Here is a 25,597-nt window from a genome sequence, read left to right as displayed (position 1 = left end):
CACCTTTAGTTGCTTTACTGACAGTCTTGTAATTTTCCTCCAAATCAGCACCATTTCGATTTTACTCCTCATGTGAAATTTATCGCCATAAATGATATATACATCATCCTTCTGGAAGGTAGTAGCATGAAGCACAGACAATGTGCGCATTATTTACATTTAATCTCAAGTAATTTGTCTCCGGTGGAGTGTCCCCATTTCAAGCCATGCTTTTTGTGCAGGACTCTATTTCCTCTGATGATCAGGAATTAGCATTACCTTCTTGGGCACCAGCCTCATTATTAGAGGAGGTGTATTGTGCTCATCTGCGTACCCCAGCAGAATTAGCCAGGCTTTTGGGTAGGGTATAATCGGTGTAGCACTGTTGGGAATACTTCATTAGAAAGATTCATTAAGAATAGAGGGCATATTACTTTGCATATGGCATCATAGAAAGTTAGTTCCCCTTTGCCTTACCCCTCACCAGGTTTTCTTAAAGTGCTCCTTGTTTTATCACCCTCTCTCCAAAGCACCAGTCCTGTCGAGGATCTGTGTGCTATTTGATCATATACACACTTTACATCTTAGCTTCTCTGCAATTAATTTTTGTTCACTGGTGCTGCACACAGAGTTCAAGTGCAAAATTGGATAGCTAGAAGTGTGGGCCTGCAAAGAGCAACGTGCACAGTTTGACAGGGAGAAACAGTTTTAAAGAAGCCAGACCTGAAGGCCCTTCCTGAAATTGATGTGAGAAGGTTGAAGTGGCAGATTTACTGTTTATGGGTTGCAATCTTTGCTTGGAGGAGAGTAAGGTCCAAGGGTGGCTCCTCCGTTAGGGTGGCGGAACGTCACCCCCTCCCCGCCAGAAGCAGCAGCTGCAAAACCTTTACAAGAAAATTGTAATAAACTGTGTTTATTATTGTTTTCTTTGTAAAGGGACGGGGCCCCAGGGGTAACCAGCAGTGAGAGGGAGTGCCCTGCACTTCCCCTAAGTGCACATGTATGTTTGGCTGGGCATCTCGGGCCGGCCAAACACACTTGGGCAGTGTGCTCTCTCGGCTGGAGAGAGCAGGCACAGACTCCTAGTCTACTCGGAATCGCCCTGGGTGGGCACTCCCAGCCAATCCTAACGCTGCTATGAGCAGTGTCAGGATTGGCTCCAGGGCAGGCTGGGAGCCTGTGCCTGCCTGCAGCAGAAGAGACAGAGGAGCAGTGTGGTGAAGAAGGTAAGTGTTTAAAAAAAAAAAAAAAACATAATAATGTAATGTTTATTCCCACCCTCCCATTGAGCGCTGCCCTGCCCCTTCCGTGAGCCGTGACTGGTAAGCTCTGCAACCATTTATTACTCTCTTGATTTGGGAATGCACTGATGCTTTCCCGAGTTTGGGATTGCACTAATGCTTGGTATTGGCTGAAAATAGTTTATACGTTTTGAAATTAGAATCTTTCACTGTGTAAGCCATTTCTAGGTGGATTTGTGATTGGTACAATTTTCCTCGTATTGGACCTCTTTGGCAAAATATTGAGACAAATATTATTAGAAGACGCTAAAGCAGTGGTATAATTTTTTGCAAACAACTCACTTTAGTGGTTTTGAGATTTGTTCTGTACTTGTGGAAGATGCCTGTCTTGAAGGCCTCAATAAGCACTGTTACTGTAGTTAAGAGGGCAGGAGATTGGCTTTAGCCGTTGAAAGGCTACCTGGGAAATGATAAACTTTACTTCGAGGGAATGTGAGACTTGCAGTTATTAATGAAAGGCCAACCTTTTGCTGTTTTAAAAAAATTGTTTTTAAAGAAAGTCAATGAGGTGAACAGGGGGCTAACTGATTTCCAGAGCCAAGCCAATTATCTTGCATAATTGCATATAGCACTTGCATATCGGATATCAAATCCGAGAGGTGTACTCTGCATCGGATACAGCATTGCCTGTATAGGCAGTACCAGTTGAGTGTCATTGGCATAACCTACTGATTTCAACATGTATGATTAGCTTCGCCTTTTGATTCGTTCCATCACATTTTCTCCTCTGAGTCAGTCAAATGGTCACTAAGTGCCCCACTTCTTGCTGCTTGCACTTTTTTGGATTGGGTCTACATTGTGAACCAGTGCTCCAGAACCTCTCCTATGGCCAATGAGCAGATAAACAAGACTGCTTTATAGTGGTGCTACCATCCTCTCCTATTTGTCTTGATAACACACTTTCCCTTCCTCTATCTTCAGCATCATAATTGGTGCACCATAGGATTTTGGCAATCAACCAATACTCATAGTGTGTTAATGCATGTACTTGGTATGTTTTCCTGTTTGAATTCTGGCCTCCCATACACTTTTAACTGTCATTTTCTTTTCTAGATACTTCTGCCAATTCTTTTATATGGTTTCTTGTACCGTCAAACTTCTCACTTTTGTGCCATTATAGTTTCTGACAGTTAACAAATATCCCAGTGCCTAATTTCTTCCATCTATGTTTGAAGTCTCGACCGTGGCACCATGTATCCTTTGCTTGTATCTACACCGTACTGGTAAAAACTGACCACAATCCCAGGACCTTCTTAAGATAACCCCCACCTTAGCATAGTTTCACTCCATAGAGTTAGGCATGTTTCCCTATTGTTTAGTAACTCTTTTGAGACACCTCTGAAACATTCTTCTTTGTTCATCAGTTAAGGGGGTACCTGATGCAATGTGAAGTTTTTTTAATTAGCACATTATCTTTAGCAAACATGTTTTGTTTTATTATTGTAACATTTTCAGTGTTAAGTCATTTCTCCACTATATATGACAACATTAAAACTGAAGGTATAGAGAAGAAAGATTATCATCACACCCTATGTCATGTTCACCAATTTCTCCTTCACTTTTTCCTCATGTTCCTCACCATTCACCACTCCAGTTGAGCATTACTGTCCTGCGTAGTATGTAGCTCTGTATCATCATGAGTTCCTCAAAACCTGAACGTTTTATACACATCTGTGGAGTATTCTCTCCCCAGAATCTGGAAGGTCCGGTTACTTGTAGGCCCTGTGATGTTTTGTGCCTGCCACTAATCACAAACTCTCCTGAGTGCACCCCCTCCATGCTGCCACATTTGTGTAGATTGAATCCAGAGCACTCTGTTCACTGTCTCGACTGCCATGTTTGGCTCCAGTGAAGGAGGTTCAGCCTTGTCTTCTGGTTATTTATTGCAATATCAGATCACTTCCAAGATATGCTACAGATGTTTGGGATGCATTAACATCCATTTCCCCGTTCTTCTATTTCTTTACATAAACCTGTTTAAATGCCTCCGCCTTACATTATATTCCTTTGGCCCTTCCTGACCATAACCAACTGGTCAGACTATATGGGGAAGCTAGATCTGGGGATGGAGTTGCTGTTGCGTTTCGCAACCCCACTAAAGTGCAAATTATTGAGTCTTTCATTGAGGATTGGGTGGAATTGTGTCTTTTTAAACTTGAACATAGGTACGGGTCATCATTGGAAGAGCTCTTTACTGTATCACCCTCCAGGGTCTAAGAAAGATTTCAGCCATATGTTATCTGAACGTATTGCTACTCATGTACTTCCTTCTAAGAACTCTTTTCTGTTCTTACCGCAACATTGGATCTTGTGTGGCGTATTAATTTGTGGAGACCACTGTACTTTCTTCATGCAGATATGCCAAGTCAGGCGGCGATAGTAGAAAAACAAACCCTACAGAGTTTAGACCAACATCACGGCAGAAAATGTTTCTAAGGTTGTGTTGTGGGGATCGGCGACCCAGGATTCCGACATCAGCGTGACACTAGATAACTATCACCTTGCCTTATCGGCGACATTTGACAAAATTGCACCATTTAAAATTTCGAAAGAGACTCCTTCTAGGCACAATGCCCCCTGGTTTACCATTGACCTGCGCTTGCTGAAGGCAGAGTGTAAAAAATTGGAAAGACGCTGGCGAAGTTCAATGGATTTAAGTGATAAAGTAGCTTTTAAATCTGCCCTGACTATTTATCATGCTCCCATCAGAAAACAGACGGGGTTTTATCTACAATCAAATAAATAATGCAGGTAATTCTTCAAAAGAATTGTTTAAGGTTCTTAGTGACTGTATTCACCCCCATGCATGCGTCTCTGATATACCTGCCTCTCAACAACTCTGCAATTCTGTGGCAGAGTTTTGTGAGGAAAACATTGAGATGATTTATAAGAAATTTCCTATTAATCGAGAACAACCCACTTCCGCCTTCTCAGTGTCACCTAATAATAATTCTTTTCCACTTTAGTATATGTTTACACCTCTTACAGTGGAGCACGTTTCAGCAGCCTTGGTTAAGGCTAGATCAGGCTCTCCAATGGACGTTTGTCCTCCCAGAACAGTAGCCACTTTAGCAGCTGAACTAGCACTGGCGGTTGTACCTTCATTCAGTCTTTCTCTTGAATCTGCCAAGGTACCTTTGGTGTGAAAGACAGCTTTGGTTGTTCCCATACAAACAAAAACCAGATCGTACAATTTTGAGCTATTATTTCCCTGTATCTCTTCTTCCTTTATTGAGAAAAATACTTCAAAGTCATGTAAACAAACAGTCTGTGACGTTTCTGGAGGAGCATGCCATTCTGGACACTGCGCAGTTGGGTTTCCGAGCAGCCCATAGTACTGAGACCACACTGGTAGGAGTCACTGATTCCATCCGTTTTTTCTTGGACGCTGGCGTTCCGGCCATGCTTGTACATTTGGATCTCTCTGCAGCTTTTAACACTGTTTCTCATTCAGTTCTGATTAGCAGACTGTACGAGATGGGTGTCAGAGGTAACATACTGCATTGGTTAGCTGATTTTTTAGAAGCCTGGACCCAAATCATCACACTGGGTTCCTTTAATCTCGGCAGGTCCCTCTAACCAAGGGAGGGTCTCAGGACTCATCAATGAAACCAACGCTGTTTAACATCTGTGTTGATCCCTTGGTGCAGGTTGTTAAAGCCTATGGATTCAAAGTAATTTTGTATGCCAACGATACACAGCTGATCTTTTCCATAGAACAGGACATTGCGGGTACTAGGCATCGCTTCCAAAATTGTATGAGAGACATTGCTGCTTGGATGTCTTGGAACTGTCTTCAATTAAATAATGAGAAGACGGAGATCTTGCTATTTGGTAAGGCGTAACATTTCTGGTCCGCTGACTGGTAGTTGGTGGAATTGGGAACCTCCTGTGCCCCAGTCAGTCTGCGAAAAACTTGAAGGTGAGAATCGACCATGAATATACATGATATATTTTGCTACCATGAAATCCTAAAGAAAGTTTTTCCTTGGGTTCCTGCCTCGGCCAGGAAAACGCTTGTCCAGGTGCTGATAATCAGTCGCCTGGGTTACAGCAATGCTTTGCTTATGACAGCCAACAGCACTCTCGTAACAAAACTTTGAGTTGTGCAAAATACAGCTGCCCAACTAGTTTGTCACCTTCCAGCAGACTCTCCATTAGCCCCTATTCTCAAGTCCCTTCACTGGCTGTTGGTCAGAAACCGTACCTTCTTTAAGATCTGCTGTCTCGTCCACAAAACCCTGTCAGATAGATCTCCTCAGCATTTGAAGGACAAATGATGCTGTTAACGTCCTGTTTGCACATTGAGCTCTAGTGACAAGACTGTCTTGTCTACGCATCGGATTTGTGCCTTAAGATATGATGGAGGGCATGGACTCAACTTCCTGATTATCTGCCTAGTTGTGTGAGTCAGCTCAAGAGATTACTAAAAACTAGGTTATTTTAATGAGTAGATGCGTTAAAGAGGCCGAGCCACAAGATACACCTGCGGGTGTGATCCATTGCGCCTTACAAAAAGATATAACATAACTGTGGGACTTTCCTTGTACAGCTTCACTTGTTACTCTGGTGATGCTACACTGCAAGACATGTAGCCACATGTGAGTCTCGGAAATAGCATCTGTTCTGATGAGCGGCATGCTTTGTCTTAACGCAATGTTTTGCATGTTTTCATCATTCATGATCGTTAACATGTATTTATTTGCGTGGATGGTTGCAACAAATAAAAGTAAAGTTGCTTGCTTGCCAAAACCAGACCCACTGACTTTGCCAAGTCATGTTAATATGCAGACTTACCCTATCCCATCCAACATCTGTCAGTTCTACTACAAGTCCTGCTCACATCCTTGCGAACTCTTCTGATTTCCCTTTGGCCTTTTTTCCTAAAGGGAATTTATCCTCTTACTGAGATGGATTTTGTCTCTTTCAAACACTAAACCTGATTCTGGTATAGGTGGACACCAAGCGAACACGGTTTACATTTCTTACAAGTAGTTTCTATGGCGTTTACTTCTTTGTGACTGGTCCACTTTCAGGGGCTGTCCCAGGAAACCGTAACAGCTGCATCTTGAATATTGTTCTGGACCTATCAGGACACTGTTCTGATGAGAGCCGTCTGTGGAGAGTGGGAGTGTTCCACAATGAAAGAATGTTAAATGTTAGTATTAACATTAAGTTAATAAATGTTCTTGCTTATTTTTATCGACTGGGCTGGTGCCCCATTCTATTTCAGTTGTTTCTGTGTCACAAATGAACATGCAACTCCATGTGCTCCTTTGAGTGTAGTCTCAGCAAAGGTACCACTTGATCAAACAGAACCCTTTATATTTTTGAACTGTAACATTTATCAAAGAAGATTTCGGCATATGCTCAGGTTCCTGTCAGAAATGCTCACCTTGCAGCTCACTATTAGGCTGTATTTCCAAGAACAGTCTTTAGTCCACTTAACCATCTTTTTTCTAAATACGTGAACGTTATTTAACTCTAAAACACTTTTGCTTAACTATCAGAAAATATTGTACTATTGGGATCTAGGCCTAATGAGTAACATTGATGTTCATCTTTCTGCACGGGCATTTACTTGATAGAAAACAAGTTTATTATCTGAAAAGTATTAAAGATGTGCATGAAAATCCATCCTACTTTCCGGAAACCACTTCCCCTGTGTGAATCTGGTGTAGGCAGATAATTCATTATATTATACTTAAATCATTAGACTCTCAATTTCTTTTTCTATTATCACTGTTGCTGTAAGACCCATTATGATTCTCGCATTATTTCCTGAGCTTGCATCCATCTCAAAAGTACTGTTTCCTTAACTGCTTTCTTCTCTGTTACAAAGTGGTCTTCTTTCCTAGATCAAACAGTTCAGGCCTGTCAACCACTCTTAACAGTACCGGTCTTTAACCCGAAACGAGGGTGGTAAGATCACCATGATCCAAGATAGTAACGTACGCAGCAAGCAGTTGAGAAAATATTTAAGGGAACCATCCAAAAAGTGCAGTGCGCCCTATTACAGTTAATGGACTGCCCTGGTGGCAGTGCATTCCATAAAATACGGAGTAGGTGTTTACAAGATGCTGCTGGTTTGACAGTACAGATGGCATGCTACCTGTATATTAAAAATGGGTGGCAGCTCGCAAAGCAAAGACAGGCGTTATCCTTTCCTTCTTGAAATAGCACCACAGTCCTTGGTTATCCTGTTCCATTGTTAGTTTACACACCATGCCCCCTCAGTTTGGACTCAGCCATATGCAAATCAATCTTAGCCCTGTTCCAATAGGAACAGTCCCAAACTAAGCCTAAAGTATACAAAAGGAGATGGATGGAATGCTAGGATTAATCTCAGCCATTAGTAATTACTTTGTTCTGTATCTCCACCACTGATAATTTCTCGGGGCTGCATCCTAGCCCATCGTTATTTTGTACACCATGCCACCTCAGTTTGTACCCAGCCATATCCAAATCAGTCTTAACCCTGCTCCAATGGGAACAGTCCCCCAAAAAGCCTGAATTGTACAACATTGTAATGAATGAAATGCTTGAATTAATCACAGCCATTGATAATTACATGGATCCGCATCCTAGCCCATCAGTACTTTTTCCATTCCATGCCACCTCAGTTTGGACCCAGTCATATGCAAATCAGTCTAGACCCTGCTTCGATAGAAATAGTCCAGCCCAAACTGCCAGGCCAGGCCCTTCCTGAACCGGAACATAAGTGACCCAGGATGGGTTTCATTCAAGTCAGGCCTCATCAGCCAGGCATACCTTGATTCTAGTGACAGTGTGCATAGGCTCACGCCAGGGCACGCCTGTGGGAACAGTCCAGCCAAACTGCAGTGGATCCTGTGCTCACTGTACCACTGGAACCAAGCTGTACATGACTGATGAGCCCTAATAATGGCGAATCTGGTCCTGGGTTGCTTGTGTTCCAGTTCAGAGAGGACCTGACCTGGCAGTTCGGGCTAGGCTGTTTCCACTGGAGCAGGGTCAAGACTGATTTGTATATGGGTGGGTCCAAACTGAGTTGGAATGGTGGACAAAAAATGATCGCTTGGACTGCAGCTCCGATTGATGGTCAGGGGTTAAAATTCATTCAAGCATTCCATCCATCATTTCGTTTTTGATGTATTAGGTTTCAGTGGTATGCCCTGATGTTGGTCCTGTGCTCATTGTGCCTCTGAAACCAAGCCATAACTGACTGAGCCCAGTCCTGGATTGCTTGTGTTCCGGTTCAAGGAGGACTTGGTCTGGTAGTTCGGCCTGGATTATTTCCACTGGAGTAGGGTCAAAACTGATTTTCAGATGGTTGGTTCCAACCTGAGGTGTCAAGGTGGGCAAAAAATGATGGATTGGTTAGATTAATTCAAGCATTCTATCCATTACTTTGTTTTTTGATGGGCTATAAACCTCAACAGAGTCTAAAAGTGAGCAGACCTTTGGTGGGGAAAAATGACATTGTTTCTTTCTGACGTTTGAAAATGTATCGTATATAGTCTCAGCTTCTATATCTTTCTTACATTTTTCTTAAGCTGTTTCTGCGCACTCAGTTCAGTACACACAGTGGACCAAAAGAGGGCTCTTTTTGATTCTATGGCTAGAAATGAGGTCATTTAAAGTACTGTCCGGTTGTTTGTCTCTGTTAATCATACTCAAAGGTTCAAGAAATAGCCATAGAAGGCATTGCCACATTAAATCGATCACATAACTCTTGTTGCAGTAATGACCATGGAAGGTTATCAATGAGAATGTGGGCACATTCATTCCCTCATATTAGGGATGTGTATGTATGTACTGCCTATTGAGGTCTGTGTAGAACTGTTTTATGTTTCAGTATTGTTGCCGGTGTTTTGTGTGGGGGAAGTTCTCTCCATCTAACTGCAGTTAGTGTAGTTTCTTTTTAAAATGGAAGAAAATAATAATATTTCTTTCTTTGCAGTAATTTCAGCAGATCACAGGGTTCAAGCATTAATAGCTAGCCTCCTGGAGTTGGAGGGGGGGGGATGGGAAGGGGCGTATTATCAGTTATTGGTACAAATTTCATACCTAAATTCGGCTTCATGTGCCTTGTATTCTGATGATTTCATATGCAGGTTGGGAATGAGGTACCTCAGGAAGAACATAATTTTCATTGAGTACTAGGTACATTAGATTAGGTAGACAAGATTGCCATAACTGCTTGCGTGAAAGACTTTGAAAAACGATGGTCCTGTGTTACCAAAGGCAGGCCTCTGCAGCCAGGTGATCCAGATATGATCCTAACATGCGTCTCTCAGTGAATAAAGCGCTCGCATAAGCACTTTTTGAGCCAAATGTCTATTGTCACAGAAGAAAGCAGTCTCTTCACTCATTCTTCTAGATATACTTATAGTTATTTTGACTTTCTAAGTAGGCATGATCAGGATATGTAATATCACAGAAATACTGCATCAATATGTACAGTGGCTTAAGATCCATTACCATATCCAACGAAATGTTAAGATTTCTGGATGAAGGGAGCCATACACCACATCTCTCTGCCTGAGGAACACTTTTCAGGTACAGGAAATAAAGTGGCATGTTATCCAAGTCTCCTTCTTATGCAGTCAGTGCAAAACACCCATGCTTTGCCTCCAAATACTTGCTTAAAGAATCTGTGGTTGAGGCAATATCAATCTGCTAGAACAAACTTCTGTATTCCTTTCCTTCTCAACCTCAAGACCAGATTAGAAATGCCACAAGACTGGAGGACTAGAATAACCATTGTGGGTTAGACAGACATAGTACCTGAATCTTGTTCCAGTATCCATGATCAGCCATCAACCTTTTGAGGTTAATCCCGGATAAATGGACCAGATTCTCCATCGTGGATCTGCTATCTAAAACTGGTAGCCTAGCTCCTCAAGTCCTCTTGTATAGTCAAATCTCCAAGCATGCCTCAATATTATATCTCAGTCCAGAGCTGGGTTATTCTTTGCAACATAATACAGAAAATGAAAAGATTATCCATAAATCTGCAGACCAGGAACCTCAAAGCAGCCAACTGCAAAACTCATGAGTATTATCATACCCTCAAAAGTTGGGTTCATAATGTCTGCACTAGGCCTCCATTAAGGTGCAGTAGGCAGTCAGAACTTTGATATTATAAGAAAATAACAAACTTTTTTTGTCCTTAATATTTCCCAAAAGTTTAATTCTGAAGCAATCTTCCCTCCGGCATTGGTTACTGCAGTGGTACTTTCATTTTTGCTGTCCTTGAATTTAGCGACCATGCCCCTATATATATGCGCTTAAAATAACTCATAAATTGAGAGTTGTGATGATGATTACTTCCACTAGAACTGTAATTTAAAGCCATTTATTTTCCGCTGATGAGCCATAAACTGAATTTCATAATGACAAAGTAAACCTCAGAAGCCACCAAACATTGGGCCTGGTGTACTAACCCTGTATGGAAACCAGTGATCAATGATCTCCAAATTCCACTGTGACTGACTTGTGTACAGGATACAATTTGGGATGTGACCCGTGTACTGAAAGTTAGCATTGCAAATTTCCCATTCGCAGGTTGCAATTTGCGCCTCTTTTTGGAAGACATGTTTTATAGATAGATAGAGGAGACTTTGTAATTCCTAGTACACTTTTGTTTCATAGTCTGAATAAGTCCTCTGGCATCAGAGTTCATTTTAAATCTACTTACTGGCCATCTCAAAAGGTGAGGCAAATAGGTGGATAAGGACTTTTAACAAAAGTGGCTAACGATTACCAGCCTGATGACTCAGAATATTTCAAAGCATGTGAATGTTTGAGCATGTTTAAATCTAAAGAACTGTAGTTACAAGTAAAGTTGTTCTTTTGTATTTAAGAAAAACGTAGTTAATGTACTTCCTTTGTGCTTTCCATTTTTAGGCCTTCTTTTGTTCTTCAGGGGATTTGTCAATTATTTAAAAGTGCGAAACATGTCTGAAAGCATGGCAGCTGCTCATAGGACACGATTTTTCTTCTTATATTAGAGGTAAGAAAATCAACCTTTACATGTTCTGTTGTTATGTTTTTGAATACCCAAAGTTTTTTTATCCTTTCCAGTTCTAGATGTAGTTTGTATCATACTTTTGCACAAATTTGGTATTTCCTTTCCAAAAACAGTTATATCTGATAGAGACTTCTATTTGCAGATTGCTTACCTTAGAATTTCCTCCAGGTGCCAGACTGGATCCGGAGAATTTTCTTCGAGCAATACCCTTGCACGCGGTCAGGTGACGTTGGTCAACTCTGCATGCATCGCTGGCACGTGATGACGTCACAGTTGTATATAGACACCTACCCGGTGCACTAATGTCAGTTCTTTTCTTTCCACATCAGCCTAGGCGCAGATCCGGAGGGAGCTACCCTCAGTCATTTTTTGACTGACTTCGACCGTTTTGTTGAATTCTTGACACTTTTTTGGTGCATCGAGGATGTCACGGAAGACCGGTTTTAAGCCATGTGACTCCTGTCACTGAATGATGTTGGTGACGGATCAGCACCTTGTGTGTTTGTGGTGCCTGGAGCGCGACCACAACCGAAAGTCGAGCTTTGTGTGCTGGGCCATGAACCCGAAGGTTTTGAGGGAGCAGTCCCTAAAGCTCATGCCTGCCCGGCGCTCGACTCCGCGTCGCTCCTGGTCGACAGGGAGGTCACAAGACCGCTGGCAGGACCATCGCCACTCTTCTTCATCCCATTTGAAGTCCTTGGGTCATTTGGGTCACAAGAAGAAGTCAAAGAAGACCAAACGTTCTTCAACTTCGCCCTGTCGCTCGGAGGATGCAATGCGGGAAGAGCGTTGATGCTGTAGGCCTCCGTCTTTGTAGCTGGTCTCTTGGCCGACTTCGCACCTCCCCGAGTTTCCAGGAGCTGGAGCAACCCCTGCCCAACTTAAGGAATTCTGTGAGGCCATGCACGTCATATTTGGGTAGCACAACCCCCCTGTGAAGCCTTTGGGCCCAGTGGGGTTGGAGGGGGCCCCCTCAGGTCCTGCACTGGCAGCTTCGTCCCTGGTAGGCCCCTCGGGATCCATTGTTGGATCTGTGCTGGTGCTGGTTGTGCCAACGTGACCTCCCATGGCGCCAGCAAAGACGTTGCCGCTTCTGATGTGAGTTGGGCCCACAATCGATGTCGAGCCCATACTTATACCTGACCCAGAGGCGGACTGACGTTGCTAGAACCTGATTCCATCTTCGACGGGGCCTACATTACCCAGGTTGGACCCTGACCCTTATTCTTATGAGTACGGTTACAGGGAAAATGTGGAGGGGTCGCTGGACCCTTTTGAATTTTAGCTGGAAGACCCTTAAATGGACTGGGACAGGAATTGGGCAAAGCTAGTGTTCTGGATATCTCTCCTGTGACTGGCATGCTTTCTCCCCCTACTATGGCTACGGAGGTAGCGTTGTATTCTGTGGTGGTGAGAAGGGTGGCTGAGGTCATCGACCTTGAGCTACCTTCTGTGGCAGTCCGGACTAACCTACTGACTTAGGTTCTTCAGCATGGGACTTCCACCTCAGAATCCCTCCTACCTTTTAATGAAGCCTTCTCTGATGTCCTTCTGGGTGCCCGGTCCAAACTCAGCATGGGGGCTCCTGTGAACAGAATGATCGCCCTCTGCCATCGGCCTTCCTCAAATGACCCTAAATTCCTTACCCAACATCCTACGCCTGAGAGCCTTGTCATTCAGGCTTCTTCCTCGGGCACACCCCCAACCACATCCCCAGATAGGGAGTCAAAGAGACTGGATCAACTTGGGAAGAAAATGTTCTCTTCCGTCAGTCTTGCATTGCAGTCTGTGAACACCGCATGCCTTTTGGGCCGCTCTTCCCATACCCTGTGGGATATGGTCGCGCAGGTGCTGCCACAGGTCCCGGAGCGGACCCGGGCATACTCTCCTAAGCTGTTGCTGATGGGAGGGATACAGCCAAGTTCACAACACGTTGTCGGCTGGATACGACCGACTCACTGGGCAGATCGGTTGCATCGACAGTGGCCTTATGGCACCACATATGGTTGAGGACATCTGGCTTTTCGGGGGCTGTCCAACAGTCACTCATAGACATGCTCTTCAATGGCACCCGTCTCTTCGGAGACAAAGCAGACTCATCGCTCAAGCTCTTTAAGGAGTTCGGGCCTTGGCTCAGTCTCTTGGCCTCACAGCTGCTCCTTGCCCCCACAGTGTGCTTTTTGCCCCTTTTGTGGATACGGAAGGGGCACCCAACCATCTCCATTCCCATCCACCCACTGTGCTGCGCATGCGGCACAGCCTTTGTGTGGCCCCAGACACGGGATCCCACATGCTTGTGGATCAGGGAGCCAGCAATCCGCCCAGTCCACCTCTACCCCTGCTGCAGTCTCCAAACCTTCCTAGTCTGTCGCCCCATCCTGGACCATCTGGTGGCAGGATCCGCCCTCACCTGCCCCACTGGGAATCCATCACAATGGACAGGTGGGTTTTGCGAATACTACATAGGGGATACTCTCTCCCTTTGAAGACTACCCCTCCAGCCATGCCACCATCCTCTGATCGGATGGCGGAGGATCACCTGGCACTTCTCTGTGAGGCCGTTCCAGCTCTCTTGGCCGAGGGAGCCATAGAGCGGGTCCCTGTGCCAGAAATAGGTTGTGTTTGTTATTCCCGCTACTGTTTGGTGCACAAAAAGGACATGGGCCTCCGTCCTATCGTATACCTCTGGTCCCTCAATCTCTTCCTCAAAAAGGAGAAGTTCAAAATGCTCACTCTGGCTCAGGTCCTATCTGCCCTGGACTCTGGAGACTGGATGGTAGCGTTGGACTTGCAGAACACCTACGTTTATGTTCCCGTCCAGCCTGCCCACAGACTTTACTTGCGATTCGTGGTAGGCCACGAGCACTTTCAGTTTATTGTGCTACCCTTTGGCCTTACCAGCGCCTCCCTTGGGTTCACGAAAGTGATGGCGGTGGTCGCAGCTTATTTGCGCCGGCTAGGGGTTTCAGCCTTCCCCCTACCTTGACAACTGTCTGTTGAAGGCAGGTTCGCCCCAAGCTGTCATCTCCCATCTCCAGACTACAGAAAACCTCCTGCATTTGCTGGGGTTCACTATAAACATGACAAAGTCACATCTGGCTCTCTCTCTCAGATGCTCCCTTTCATCTGAGATGTTCTGGTCACAGTGCAGTTTCGTGCCTATTCTCCCAAAAAGTGGATCAGGATATTCAGGCTATGATACCGATCTTTCGGACTCTATCCTGGGTTTGGGTGAGAATGATTTTGAGGCTGCTGTGCCTCATGGCCATCGGCATCCTGATGGTGACACATGCCAGATGGCATTTGCCAGCTCTGCTGTGGGACCTGAAGTTCCAGTACGCACAGCATCTTGGGAATCTCTCCTACGTGTTCCAGATCTTGGAGGGAAATGCACACGATCTACAGTGGTGGCTTCTGAATTGCGACTGGGTCACAGGTAGATCCCTCTCCCATCCCTAACCAGATCTCACAGTGGTGACAGATGCGTCACTCTTGGGATGGGGTGGCAACATGGGGTAGGCCGAGATAAGAGGTGCCTGGTCTCAGGCGGAGTCTGGGCTTTACATCAGTCTTCTGGAGCTCAGGGAAATCAGGCTTGCATTGAAAGCATTCCTCCTCTCTCTCCAAGGGAAAGGGTTGCAGATGTGCATGGACAACACCACCGCCACGTGGTACTGCAACAAGCAGTGCAGATTGGGGTTGTGGACCCTTTGTCAAGCAGCTCTGCGCCTTTGGACATGGCTGGAACGTCAGGGCATATCCCTGGTGGTTCAACATCTGGCAGGCTCTCTGAACGCCAGAGCAGATGAACTCAGCCGTCGATGCATGATCAATTACGAATGGCGTCTCCATCCGGAGGTGGCCCAAGGTCTCTTTCAGCAGTGGGGAGAGCCTTAGCTAGGTCTGTTTGCCTCCGCAGAAAATGCGCAATGTCGTTGTTTTGCGCATAAGAGTTTCCAAGGAGAACTTGCACAGCGACACTTTACTTCTTGAGTGGAACTCAGGCCTCCTTTATGCCTTTCCGCCAATACCACTTCTGCCAAGAGTTCTGAAGAAGATCAAGAACGACCGGGCCCAAGTCATTCTTGTGGCTCCGGGCTGGGCACAGAAAGTATGGTATCATGATCTTCTGAGCCTGGCCATCAATCCTCTGATCAGACTGCCCCTTTGGGAGGATCTTCTGTTACAGCAGTGTCGTAGTTGGACTCTTGCTCTGGGCAAGACTGCTTGTTCAAGGATGACAATACTTATGTTTGTAGGCGACTGTGCCTATCCTACAACAAGTTGTAACTGTAGTCCCCACCCTTCTGGCTCACTAGCAATACCTCACCAAGAATAAAAACAGTTAAAGATGATTTCTGGCAGCCTTTACACATGGACTCAGAAGTATGACATCTCAGGGAGTGTCGTGGTTAAACGGAGATTACCCCTTTCTCACAGATACATCATGTCTCAAGCAAACACAGGCAATAACGAAGATGCAGTAATGTTTCAATAGTTTTTATTTAATACAATCTGCAATCTGTGGTAAATCACATGGGCTGCAACGATTAGGATTATGAACAGTGCAAGAAATAGAATTGTAAAGACAAGATTCATGATTATAAAGACACCATCTTGCAGTAACATAAAAAGACATAGAGTGTATAATATATCCTAGTACCCTATCATAATAGGCCTAACCTTCTACCTAGAAGAGAGCTGGGTATGTTAAACCTAATCTGCCAATGCCATGTCCCTGGAAGGAGCCCCCAACCCTCGTTACCTTGGAATGAGGGCTCGAGCTCAGACTCCAGAGAAAGTCTGGGTTAGCGTCAAGGTGACGTGCAGCATCGATAGCAACAATGGTATCCGGTCGGAATCCCTCTGATTATCTGTCTAAAGTGTGATGTATTTATACAGATCTCTCTGGACCCATGATATAGTTTGTTCCCAAACAATAGATAACACAGCATGCTTGGGACAGTAATTAATATAAACAATTCCCTATAAAGCGTGAAGAGGTAAAGTACCTAATGTGAACACCTACAGTTTTTTTTTTTTTCTTTGTCGCTTGATTTGACGCCTTAGTGCTGTGGCACTGATAACATAAAGCTAAACTAATGGCCTAACTATAAACAAAGCAGCCGTCTTAAAATAATTAATTACATAAATGGGCTAAGACAGAGCACGCTAAGTAGGTTAAAAGTCACTAGGTGACGGGGGCACGAGTCTGCAAGCCAAAGGCTAAGCTAACTCTTGTTATCCCATTAAAACAAACTAGGATTCACTACAGCCGCAGGGGACTGTTCTTCACCCAAACCTGTCCAATCTCCACCTCCTTGCGTGGAGATTGAGTGGCAGCAGTTGACTGCTTTCGACCTTCCACCTGAAGCCTGCATTGTAAATTTGGCAGCCAGGGGTCCCTCCACCAAAACGGTATACGCCTGTCACTGAAACACATTTGTGGCATGGTGTACCAACAAATCTGTTGATCCCTTTTCTGCACCACTGTCTGAGCTTTTACTGTTCATCCTCTCTTTTGCCCAGCAGGGCTTTGCTCTGGGCACCCTTAACAACTACATGTCTACCCTCTCTGCCTTTCTTAGACTGCCAGATCAACCATCCTTATTCAAATCTCCCATCTTTGCGAGGTTTCTTAAAAGACTCACTCACATGTTCCCACCTACCTCTGTAATAATGTTGCAGTGGGATTTGAACCTGGTACTTACATACCTTATCTGCTCCTTTTGAGCCACTACATAAATGTCCATTGAGGCTTCTTTAAAGACAGCGTTTCTTACTGCCATCACCTCTGCTCGCAGAGTGAGTGAGCTCCAAGCTCTTTCTTCAAAGCCACCATTTCTTCTATCTGTCCATCCTGACAAAGTGCTGCTTCATACTAGGGCCTCTTTCTCCATAAAGTGGTTGCGCCCTTTCTTGTAGGCCAATCCATCACTTTGCCTACTTTTTATGCACCCCACATCCTTCTCATGAGGAGAAGAGACTCCACCATCTGGATCCAAAAAGAGCGCTGACATTCTATCTCAATTGTACCCAAGAGTTCTGGGTGGACGATCAACTCTTTGCTGGTTATGTGCATGCGAAGAAAGGATGGGCAGTGCAGAAGCTTACCATTTCTCAAGATGTGCAATGCTTTGGCCAAAAGGCAACCCTCTGAGGGTTTGCATGCTCATTCCACCAGAGCAACTGCTGCAACCTTTACTGTAGCACACGGAGTTCTGGTCCTAGACATCTGCCAGGCAGCAAATTGGGCATCCCTGCACACGTTCACAAAGCACTACTGCCTGGACAGTCAGGTCTGTAGAGATGGCTTCTTTGGCTGTTCGGTCCTGCAGGATGTTTTAGTCTGATTTTGGTTCGCAGCTCACCTCCGAGGATGGTATTGCTTGGGTATCTTTTCTAAGGTAAGGAATGAACAAGTTACTTATTTTGGTAACAAATTATCTGGTAGAGACACATTCAGATTCCTTACCAACCCACCCATCCTCCCCACCTGCGAACTGATTTCTAGTGTCAGGGACTCCTTTTTCAGGGCCCTAGTTTTGACGCACCAATCCGGGTGTTCTTCATGGCTCCGGGCTACTGCCGTAGAAAGTCCTGAAAAAAAACTGACATCAGCGTGTGGGATGGCGCCTATATATGACCACAATGTCATCACAGTGACCACAATTCCAACGATGCACCGTAGTCGACCAACGCCACCTAACAGTGTGCAAGGGTATTGCTCGAAGAAAAATCTCCGGATCCAGTCTGGCACCTGTAGGAAATTCTACGGTAAGGAATCTGCAACTAGAATATGTCTCTACCTGATAATTCGTTACCGAAGGTAAGTAACTTGTTCGTTAAGTTGTTTAAACACTTTTTGTACTCATTGAAAACCCATGCATGTGTTTTTTTGGGGGGGGTTTATTTTTTTTCGCACAATCATTTTTATTTAACGGCTTAACCCCTGCAAAAATATCTGAATGCACACTTGGGTTTTATGAACTATGTGGCCTGCTTTATCTCTTCTCCAGTTTCTATTCCATTGTAAAGCTTATGTAAACTCACATATTGACATGTGCAGTGCGTTGCTAACTGGCCTCCCAGATTCCATCCTGATACCTCTCAGTGCTGTTTTAGATAGATGTATGGCTAATGTGAATATGTCAGCTCCATCCTAATACTGGTTTCCTTTAAATGTGAGAATTATTTTCGGAAAGTATTCTTGCGTTCAAAGTCTGACCTTCTATGAAGATCTGGCTAATAATCCTGTTGCCTCTAGAAATAGCAATGTGACTAAAACTGCACCCTTGCCAAACCTGAAATTTCTAAGACCACCAACAAATGGACTTGTACGCCATTGTTCTCTTCATATGCTTCAAAACTTTGAAATGATCCTCCACTATCATTATTAGCTCTCTCCTGCACTTCAAACATCACATCAGCATCACTTAACCAAGGGACAGAAAGAAACAAAAATTGAATATAGGGCTCAGCAATTATACAAAGCAAGTTTGCAACGTTATTACCATGTATAACCATAGGATACTTAGCTGGGGTTCTTTAGTTTTCCAATATGCATATCTCACGATGAATAGAAGACTCTTACTTTCAGCCTGAAATTGGTACCTTAAGTGTATTAAAAAAGAATCCCAGTAGTGGCTATGGCATAGGACAGAAGGCAATCGCCATTTATCCAAGACTCAAACGACTGGTGATAGTTCTCAGTATTAAAACTTAAGAACAACATGCTTTCTAACCTGAATCACCTCTTTGACCTAACCCTATTTAATCAGTTCCACAAAGTCTTTGATCCATCTGATTCAAGTACTCCAGTACTTTTCTCTGATGCTGGACACAACACTGGTTAAAGTGTTTCCTTTATGGACATGTCATCATGCATTTATTTGAAAATTAGCCTTCTAATGAAGGATCAGACTTCCACTGGCAGACGTGTCCACTCTCTTCTGGGCATTGTGCCCACCACTAATTTGTGCTTGTGCCTCTTCAACAGTGATGGGAAGATTAGTATTTCTACCAACAGGGAATTGGGAAGAGGAGGTCCATTGCCATGTTTGGCAGTGCTTTGATATGATAATGGTGCATTTTACGTACAAGACAGGCCTGGTTTCATGTGAACAGCTAACGTTCAAGAATGTGGGCACCGGCATGGAACACAGGCACAGAAAAGTGGAGTACGTAAATGGTAATGCTAACAAATTGGTGCTCAGCTTTCTTGTTTTTAGTTTACTATCTCCAGGTTTTTTTTAAAGCATTCATTCTAACAAGGTAGAAATCTGTCTTGGAAGGAAGGAGAAAGTAGCTTTAGTTTCTGTAGGTTCTGTATTTGTCTGCAAAGGGGCATGTTTGCACATTTTGGTAGCAAAGTAGGAGCTGAGAATGAGTGATCATTCCTCATTCCAAAAGATATCATTATAAAGACATAAATGGTACAGGGTAGAGGTTAGAATAATGGACTAGTTACTGAGGAGAGATGCTGAAGGGCTGGATTCAGACTGCTATCTTGATGACAGCATAAGGTATTCAGGGAAACTATACATGGCTGGAGGGCTGAATTGCTGAACTGATGACAGCATAATTATGCAGGGAAACTATACAAGGTTTCGTATTCTGAAGTTTTGCAAACTAATAGCATCATTTATGCTGGATGGCTGAAACCATTAAGATACATTGGATAAGGAGTACACATAGATTAGGGTTGTTTGATCCCATCTTCTCCGCCAGCAAACACGTCCTCTTCAGCCACGCCTCCGCCCTACACTGGACCGACCACAGCTGCGTCCACTTCACATTCCGACGCGAGACCCGCCACCTCCGCACCCAACCCATCCCTCGTCGACAGTGGAGCAAGATCCCCGAAGAGCAACTCTTCTCCGCACTCGCCGCCAACCAACCCACCCTCACCACCGACCCCAACGATGCAGCCCTCAACCTCACAAACTGGATCTCCAACTGCGCAGACATCCTTGCTCCCCTCAAACGCACGCATCGACAGACCAACACCAAAAAACCTCTCTGGTTCTCTGACACCCTCAAAGAATCAAAGAAAACTTGTCGCGCCCTTGAGAAGCCTGGCGCAAGGACCGCACCACTGACAACATGACCGCCCTCAAGAACGCTACCAGCGAACACCACCACCTGATCCGCGCTGCCAAAAGGAACTTTTTCACCGACAGACTGGACAAAAACAGACACAACAGCAGAGAACTCTTCAGCATCGTCAAGGAGTTCTCCAACCCCAGCGGCAACGCCAACGCCGTCACGCCCTCACAGGATCTGTGCGAATCCCTCGCCACTTTCTTCCATCGCAAGATTAGCGACCTCCACGACAGCTTCGGACACCAGACCCAACCAAACACCACCGAACCGGCATCCACGGCCATCCCCCTCAACAACTGGTCCCACATCAACACGGAAGAAACCAAATCCATCATGAACTCTATCCACTCCGGCGCCCCTTCGGACCCCTGCCCGCACTTCATCTTTAACAAAGCCGACGACATCATCGCCCCGCACCTACAGACCGTCATCAACTCTTCTTTTTCTTCTGCTACCTTCCCCGAATGCTGGAAACACGCCGAAGTCAACGCCCTACTAAAGAAACCTATGGCTGACCCGAGCGACCTGAAAAACTTCCGCCCCATCTCTCTTCTGCCTTTCCCAGCCAAAGTAATAGAGAAGACCGTCAACAAACAGCTGACCACCTTCCTAGAAGACAACAACCTGCTCGACCCCTCACAAACCGGATTCCGAACCAACCACAGCACTGAAACCGCCCTCATCTCAGTCACTGACGACATCAGAACCCTGATGGACAACGGTGAAACTGTTGCCCTCATTCTGCTCGACCTCTTGGCTGCCTTTGACACCGTCTGTCACCGCACCCTAATCACCCGCCTCCGCTCCACCGGAATCCAAGGCCAGGCCCTGGACTGGATCGCCTCCTTCCTCTCAAACCGTTCCCAAAGAGTTTACCTCCCTCCGTTTCGCTCAGAACCCACCGAGATCATCTGCGGCGTACCCCAAGGCTCATCACTCAGCCCGACACTCTTCAATGTCTACATGAGCCCCCTCGCCAACATCGTACGCAAGCACGACATCATCATCACCTCCTACGCCGACGACACCCAACTTATACTCTCCCTCACCAAGGACCCCGCCAGCGCCAAGACCAACCTACAAGAGGGTATGAAGGATGTTGCAGATTGGATGAGGCTCAGCCACATAAAGCTGAACTCTGAAAAAACGGAAGTCCTCATCCTCGGCAACACCCCGTCCGCCTGGGACGACTCCTGGTGGCCCACGGCCCTCGGCACCGCACCGACCCCCACAGACCACGCCCGCAACCTCGGCTTCATCTTTGACCCTCTTCTCACCATGACCAAGCAAGTCAACGCCGTGTCCTCCGCCTGCTTCCTCACCCTCCGCATGCTCCGCAAGATCTTCCGCTGGATCCCCGCCGACACCAGAAAAACCGTGACCCGCGCCCTCGTCACGAGCCGCCTGGACTACGGCAACACCCTCTACGCCGGGACCTCAGCCAACCTCCAAAATCGCCTGCAACGCATTCAAAACGCCTCGGCCCGCCTCATCCTCGACATACCCCGCAGCAGCCACATCTCCGCACACCTGAGACACCTGCATTGGCTCCCAGTCAGCAAAAGGATCACCTTCTGACTGCTCACCCACGCACACAAAGCCCTCCACGACAAGGGACCGGAATACCTCAACAGACGCCTCAGCTTTTACGTCCCCACCTGCCTCCTCCGCTCCTCTGGCCTCGCACTCGCTGCTGTCCCTCGCATCCACCGCTCCACGGCAGGTGGGAGATCTTTCTCCTTCCTGGCGGCCAAGACCTGGAACTCCCTCCCCACCAGCCTCAGGACCACCCAGGACCACTCCGCTTTCCGGAGACTCCTAAAGACCTGGCTGTTCGAGCAATGATAACCCCCCCTTCTCCCCTAGCGCCTTGAGACCCGCACGGGTGAGTAGCGCGCTTTATAAATGTTAATGATTTGATTTGATTTGAAGAAACGTGAGTGGGATTTTCTTAACCTTCACCCTAATTTGTATAATATCTGCTGAGTTGATAATAGACATGATCATTTTGATACACCCATTATGTAGACAAATAATGCATAATGAATAACCATTTACCTGTGAAATGCCAGTCATTGTGTGCACGCCTTGATATGGGGTACCACTTTATAATCACCTCCAGATAAAAGATTCTCTGACAGGATTGGCTGACTCATACCACTTGCTGTCTAACCAAACATAAAGCATTAGGAGAAGAGTGAGAGACACCTGCCAGTTATCATGTGCTCCAAAAAAGGCACAGTTACTTTTGGGGATAAATGGTTCTGTCGTATGTGACTGCAATATTATTGGAGTAAAAATGACCAACATTGTCATTCTTTCTTTTGCCTCATAGAATAAGTAGAACTTCATGGAGTTCCTATCCAAGAGAATTCCTCAATTCCAGCTAGAGTGACTGATCCATTGATGGAAAGGTGTTAATTATTTGGGGGATCTCACAGCCTAACAAAAATAGTCGCAGTCAGAGGAAAAATGCCATATTGGCATGTAATAAGTTATTGCAGTCTATCTTGCTTTGGTTTCCTTCTTCCATTGATATCCAGAATGTTCATTCTACTACAAAGGGACAACACGATAATAGTGCATCACATCACCAATCAAGGAGTAACCAGATGCATGGTTATGTCCCGGGAAGTGCAGGCAATCCTTTCCTGGGCTTCAGCAAATAACACATCACTGACTTATATACATCTCCCAGGCCTCTAGACCTGAAAGGCAGACAAGCTCTGCAGGCATCACACGCCGTAGCACATGTGGTTTCTCTGTAATGATGTTCTGGGCACATGTATGAAGTTTAGGGAAGCTTACAAGTCAACACCTTTACCAACACTAGAAAAAAAACAAAATGTTGTGCCTTCATGCCCTGATTACCAGAGCCTCATTACAAAGGTAAAGTCCTTTTGCCAAAAATGTTGTAAACACATGCCTGTACTTTGCAGCCAAGCATCTTGCTTTTGAGGGGATCCACAAGTTGACAGTCTAAAATAAAGATGTTTCTCACTAATGTGGACTGGCAGAGAAATTGTGGTGGGCTAACTTGCTGCATGTCACTACCACAGCACATCTGGCTTTGGTCCAGGTAGGATATAATCACTGTTATGTTGTGCAAGATCCGACACTCCATCATGCTGTCGCTTAACCTGATGACCTGGCTCCTGAATACCTGCAGTAGGCCCGTTTCCAGATCACTGTTTGAACATCTGTATTGTTCTCACTTAAACTAAGAGGACACGATGCCAAAAGAATTCAGCACTCTTAGTCTAAATAATGAATTTATTAAGGCACTCCTCAAATATCAAATAAAAGTCATACAAATATATGAGAACAAGCATATAACTCAATGGAGCGGAACATGTGTATATACAAAGATAAATGCATATATCAAAGTGGTCAAGACAAAAAAGAAATCAACAGAGCATGTACACATGAGCTAAATAATTAAGATTTAGAATACATCACCCATGGGCTTGACATCATCTTCGCCAGCGTGACTGGGGAACCCTCGATCTGCCAAGGCACGAGACCCAATTGGGGATCACAAATCAGATCCTGGGCAGCGCGTCAGCTCCACAGGTGCGTTCCTGTCCGACTGCCATGTTTTCCCATCTTTTATACCTTACCCCACCTCAAGAAGAAGGTTCTAGGAACCCCTCTGTTATGAAATTGAACGCTGGCTGTACTTTGTCTGCATCGAAAACACCCATAGAAGTTGTACAGGCCCCAGGGGTTGTTCTGATACAGACTTGTACATTCCTCTGAGTAAAATAATCTAGTCTTGTGAACTCGTATCTAGTCTGCTTCTAGCACTGTCCGACTCTTTACAGGTGAAGAGAAAAACATGTTTAGCAAGGAAAAATACTTGTGCTGCCCTGCAGCAGGGCACAAAATGGAGTCACTTGCACAAAATGGAGCCGATGGTCAAATTATAGCTAAATCTAAATAGCATCACACTCCACCCTTTGGCCATTGTCTCTTATAACATACTGGTTTAAAATCAACTTTTTGTGGTCGAAGGATGGATATTAGATTAGGCATGCATTGTACACAGCACCATAGCATTATTATAATACAAATTACCATGATTATCCCACATAAAATAGAACAAAGTTGACCAAAATCAGGGAGACATCCAAAGAACCAGTCCCACCACCCTTTGTCTACATTTTGTGTTACCCATTTTACCAATTCATGCAAGGCTCCAATGTGAGACTGGATAGATGTAGAATGGTCCGACAAGTTAAAACAACACATTCCTTCAGATTATGAGTATCCATGATCGTGTTTTAAAAGCAAATAAACAATTGCAGCCCTATTCTGCAACGCAGCTTTTCTAGTGCCTCATATATCTATATATCTAGTAACACCAAAGCAATAGATGTGTGATTAATATTTTTGACCATTAAACATGCTAGTTAATTAATAACTCGAGTATTATAGACCGCTAATCCTGGGACTCCTACCATAGAAAGACCTAAGCTTACATATTCTGATCTAGATAATAACTGAACTCCACAGTCATAGTCTTCATTTAGTTGAACTGTTTCCCTTGTGTTTTGAATATGTAATGCCGAGTGCAGTGGAAACATCATGAGTCCTAGCCGCGTGAAAGCACACGGCCCTCCTGTTAAATTTGCTGGGATATAAGTGTAAGTAACATTACCACAAGAAAATAATCATCTGACAGGTAATTTAACATGCTCGTTGTAGTATGATCTGTAAAAGAGGCAAGTATGATTATTCTCGCAAATAACATTTATCAGCTGATACATGTTCCCACTTTTCTTGTCCTGGTTTCATGACTAACAGAATGTTGTCTTCCATTCACTATGATTTCTGCTGTTTCAGGAGGACGATTTGGGGATTCCACCCACACCTTAACACCAGGGTACTTATTAGTGGAGCCAGAGCCTCCCTCCTCTCACACTGTAAGAAGAGCTGGGCTGTCCCGTTTGACTATACTTCCAATAACTTTGATTTCGCCTTGGTAGTCTGCATTGATCACTTTCCCCCAAGACCTGAATACCTTGAGTGCCAGCCCAAATCGAGGAGCAATCAATTTGAAATGCTCCTGGGGAATTTGTATCCTGACTCTTGTATCAATGAGTACCATATCTCATGGTTTTAGTCTGTACATGTTCAAAGTATGCAAATCAATACCTGCAGCCTCTGGTGTTGCTCGGTATGGAGCTAAAGTTCC

General features: G+C 45.0%; 1 protein-coding gene across 1 annotated transcript in view; it reads left to right on the top strand.

Annotated features, from left to right (window-relative positions):
* NDFIP2 (Nedd4 family interacting protein 2) overlaps window positions 1-25,597 on the top strand; it is a 200,766-nt gene that overhangs the window by 155,843 nt on the left and 19,326 nt on the right. Inside the window, exon 7 of the mRNA XM_069205209.1 lies at window positions 11,172-11,277. Within this exon, the coding sequence (XP_069061310.1) occupies window positions 11,172-11,275 (104 nt within the window). The 3' untranslated portion in view covers window positions 11,276-11,277. The remainder of the gene's footprint in view (window positions 1-11,171; window positions 11,278-25,597) is intronic.

This window comes from Pleurodeles waltl, chromosome 8 (genome assembly GCF_031143425.1).
Source record: "Pleurodeles waltl isolate 20211129_DDA chromosome 8, aPleWal1.hap1.20221129, whole genome shotgun sequence".
In the NCBI taxonomy this organism is placed as follows: domain Eukaryota; kingdom Metazoa; phylum Chordata; class Amphibia; order Caudata; family Salamandridae; genus Pleurodeles; species Pleurodeles waltl.
The sequence above is the reverse complement of the archived record's forward strand: the minus strand, read 5'-3'. Positions and strand labels throughout refer to the sequence as shown.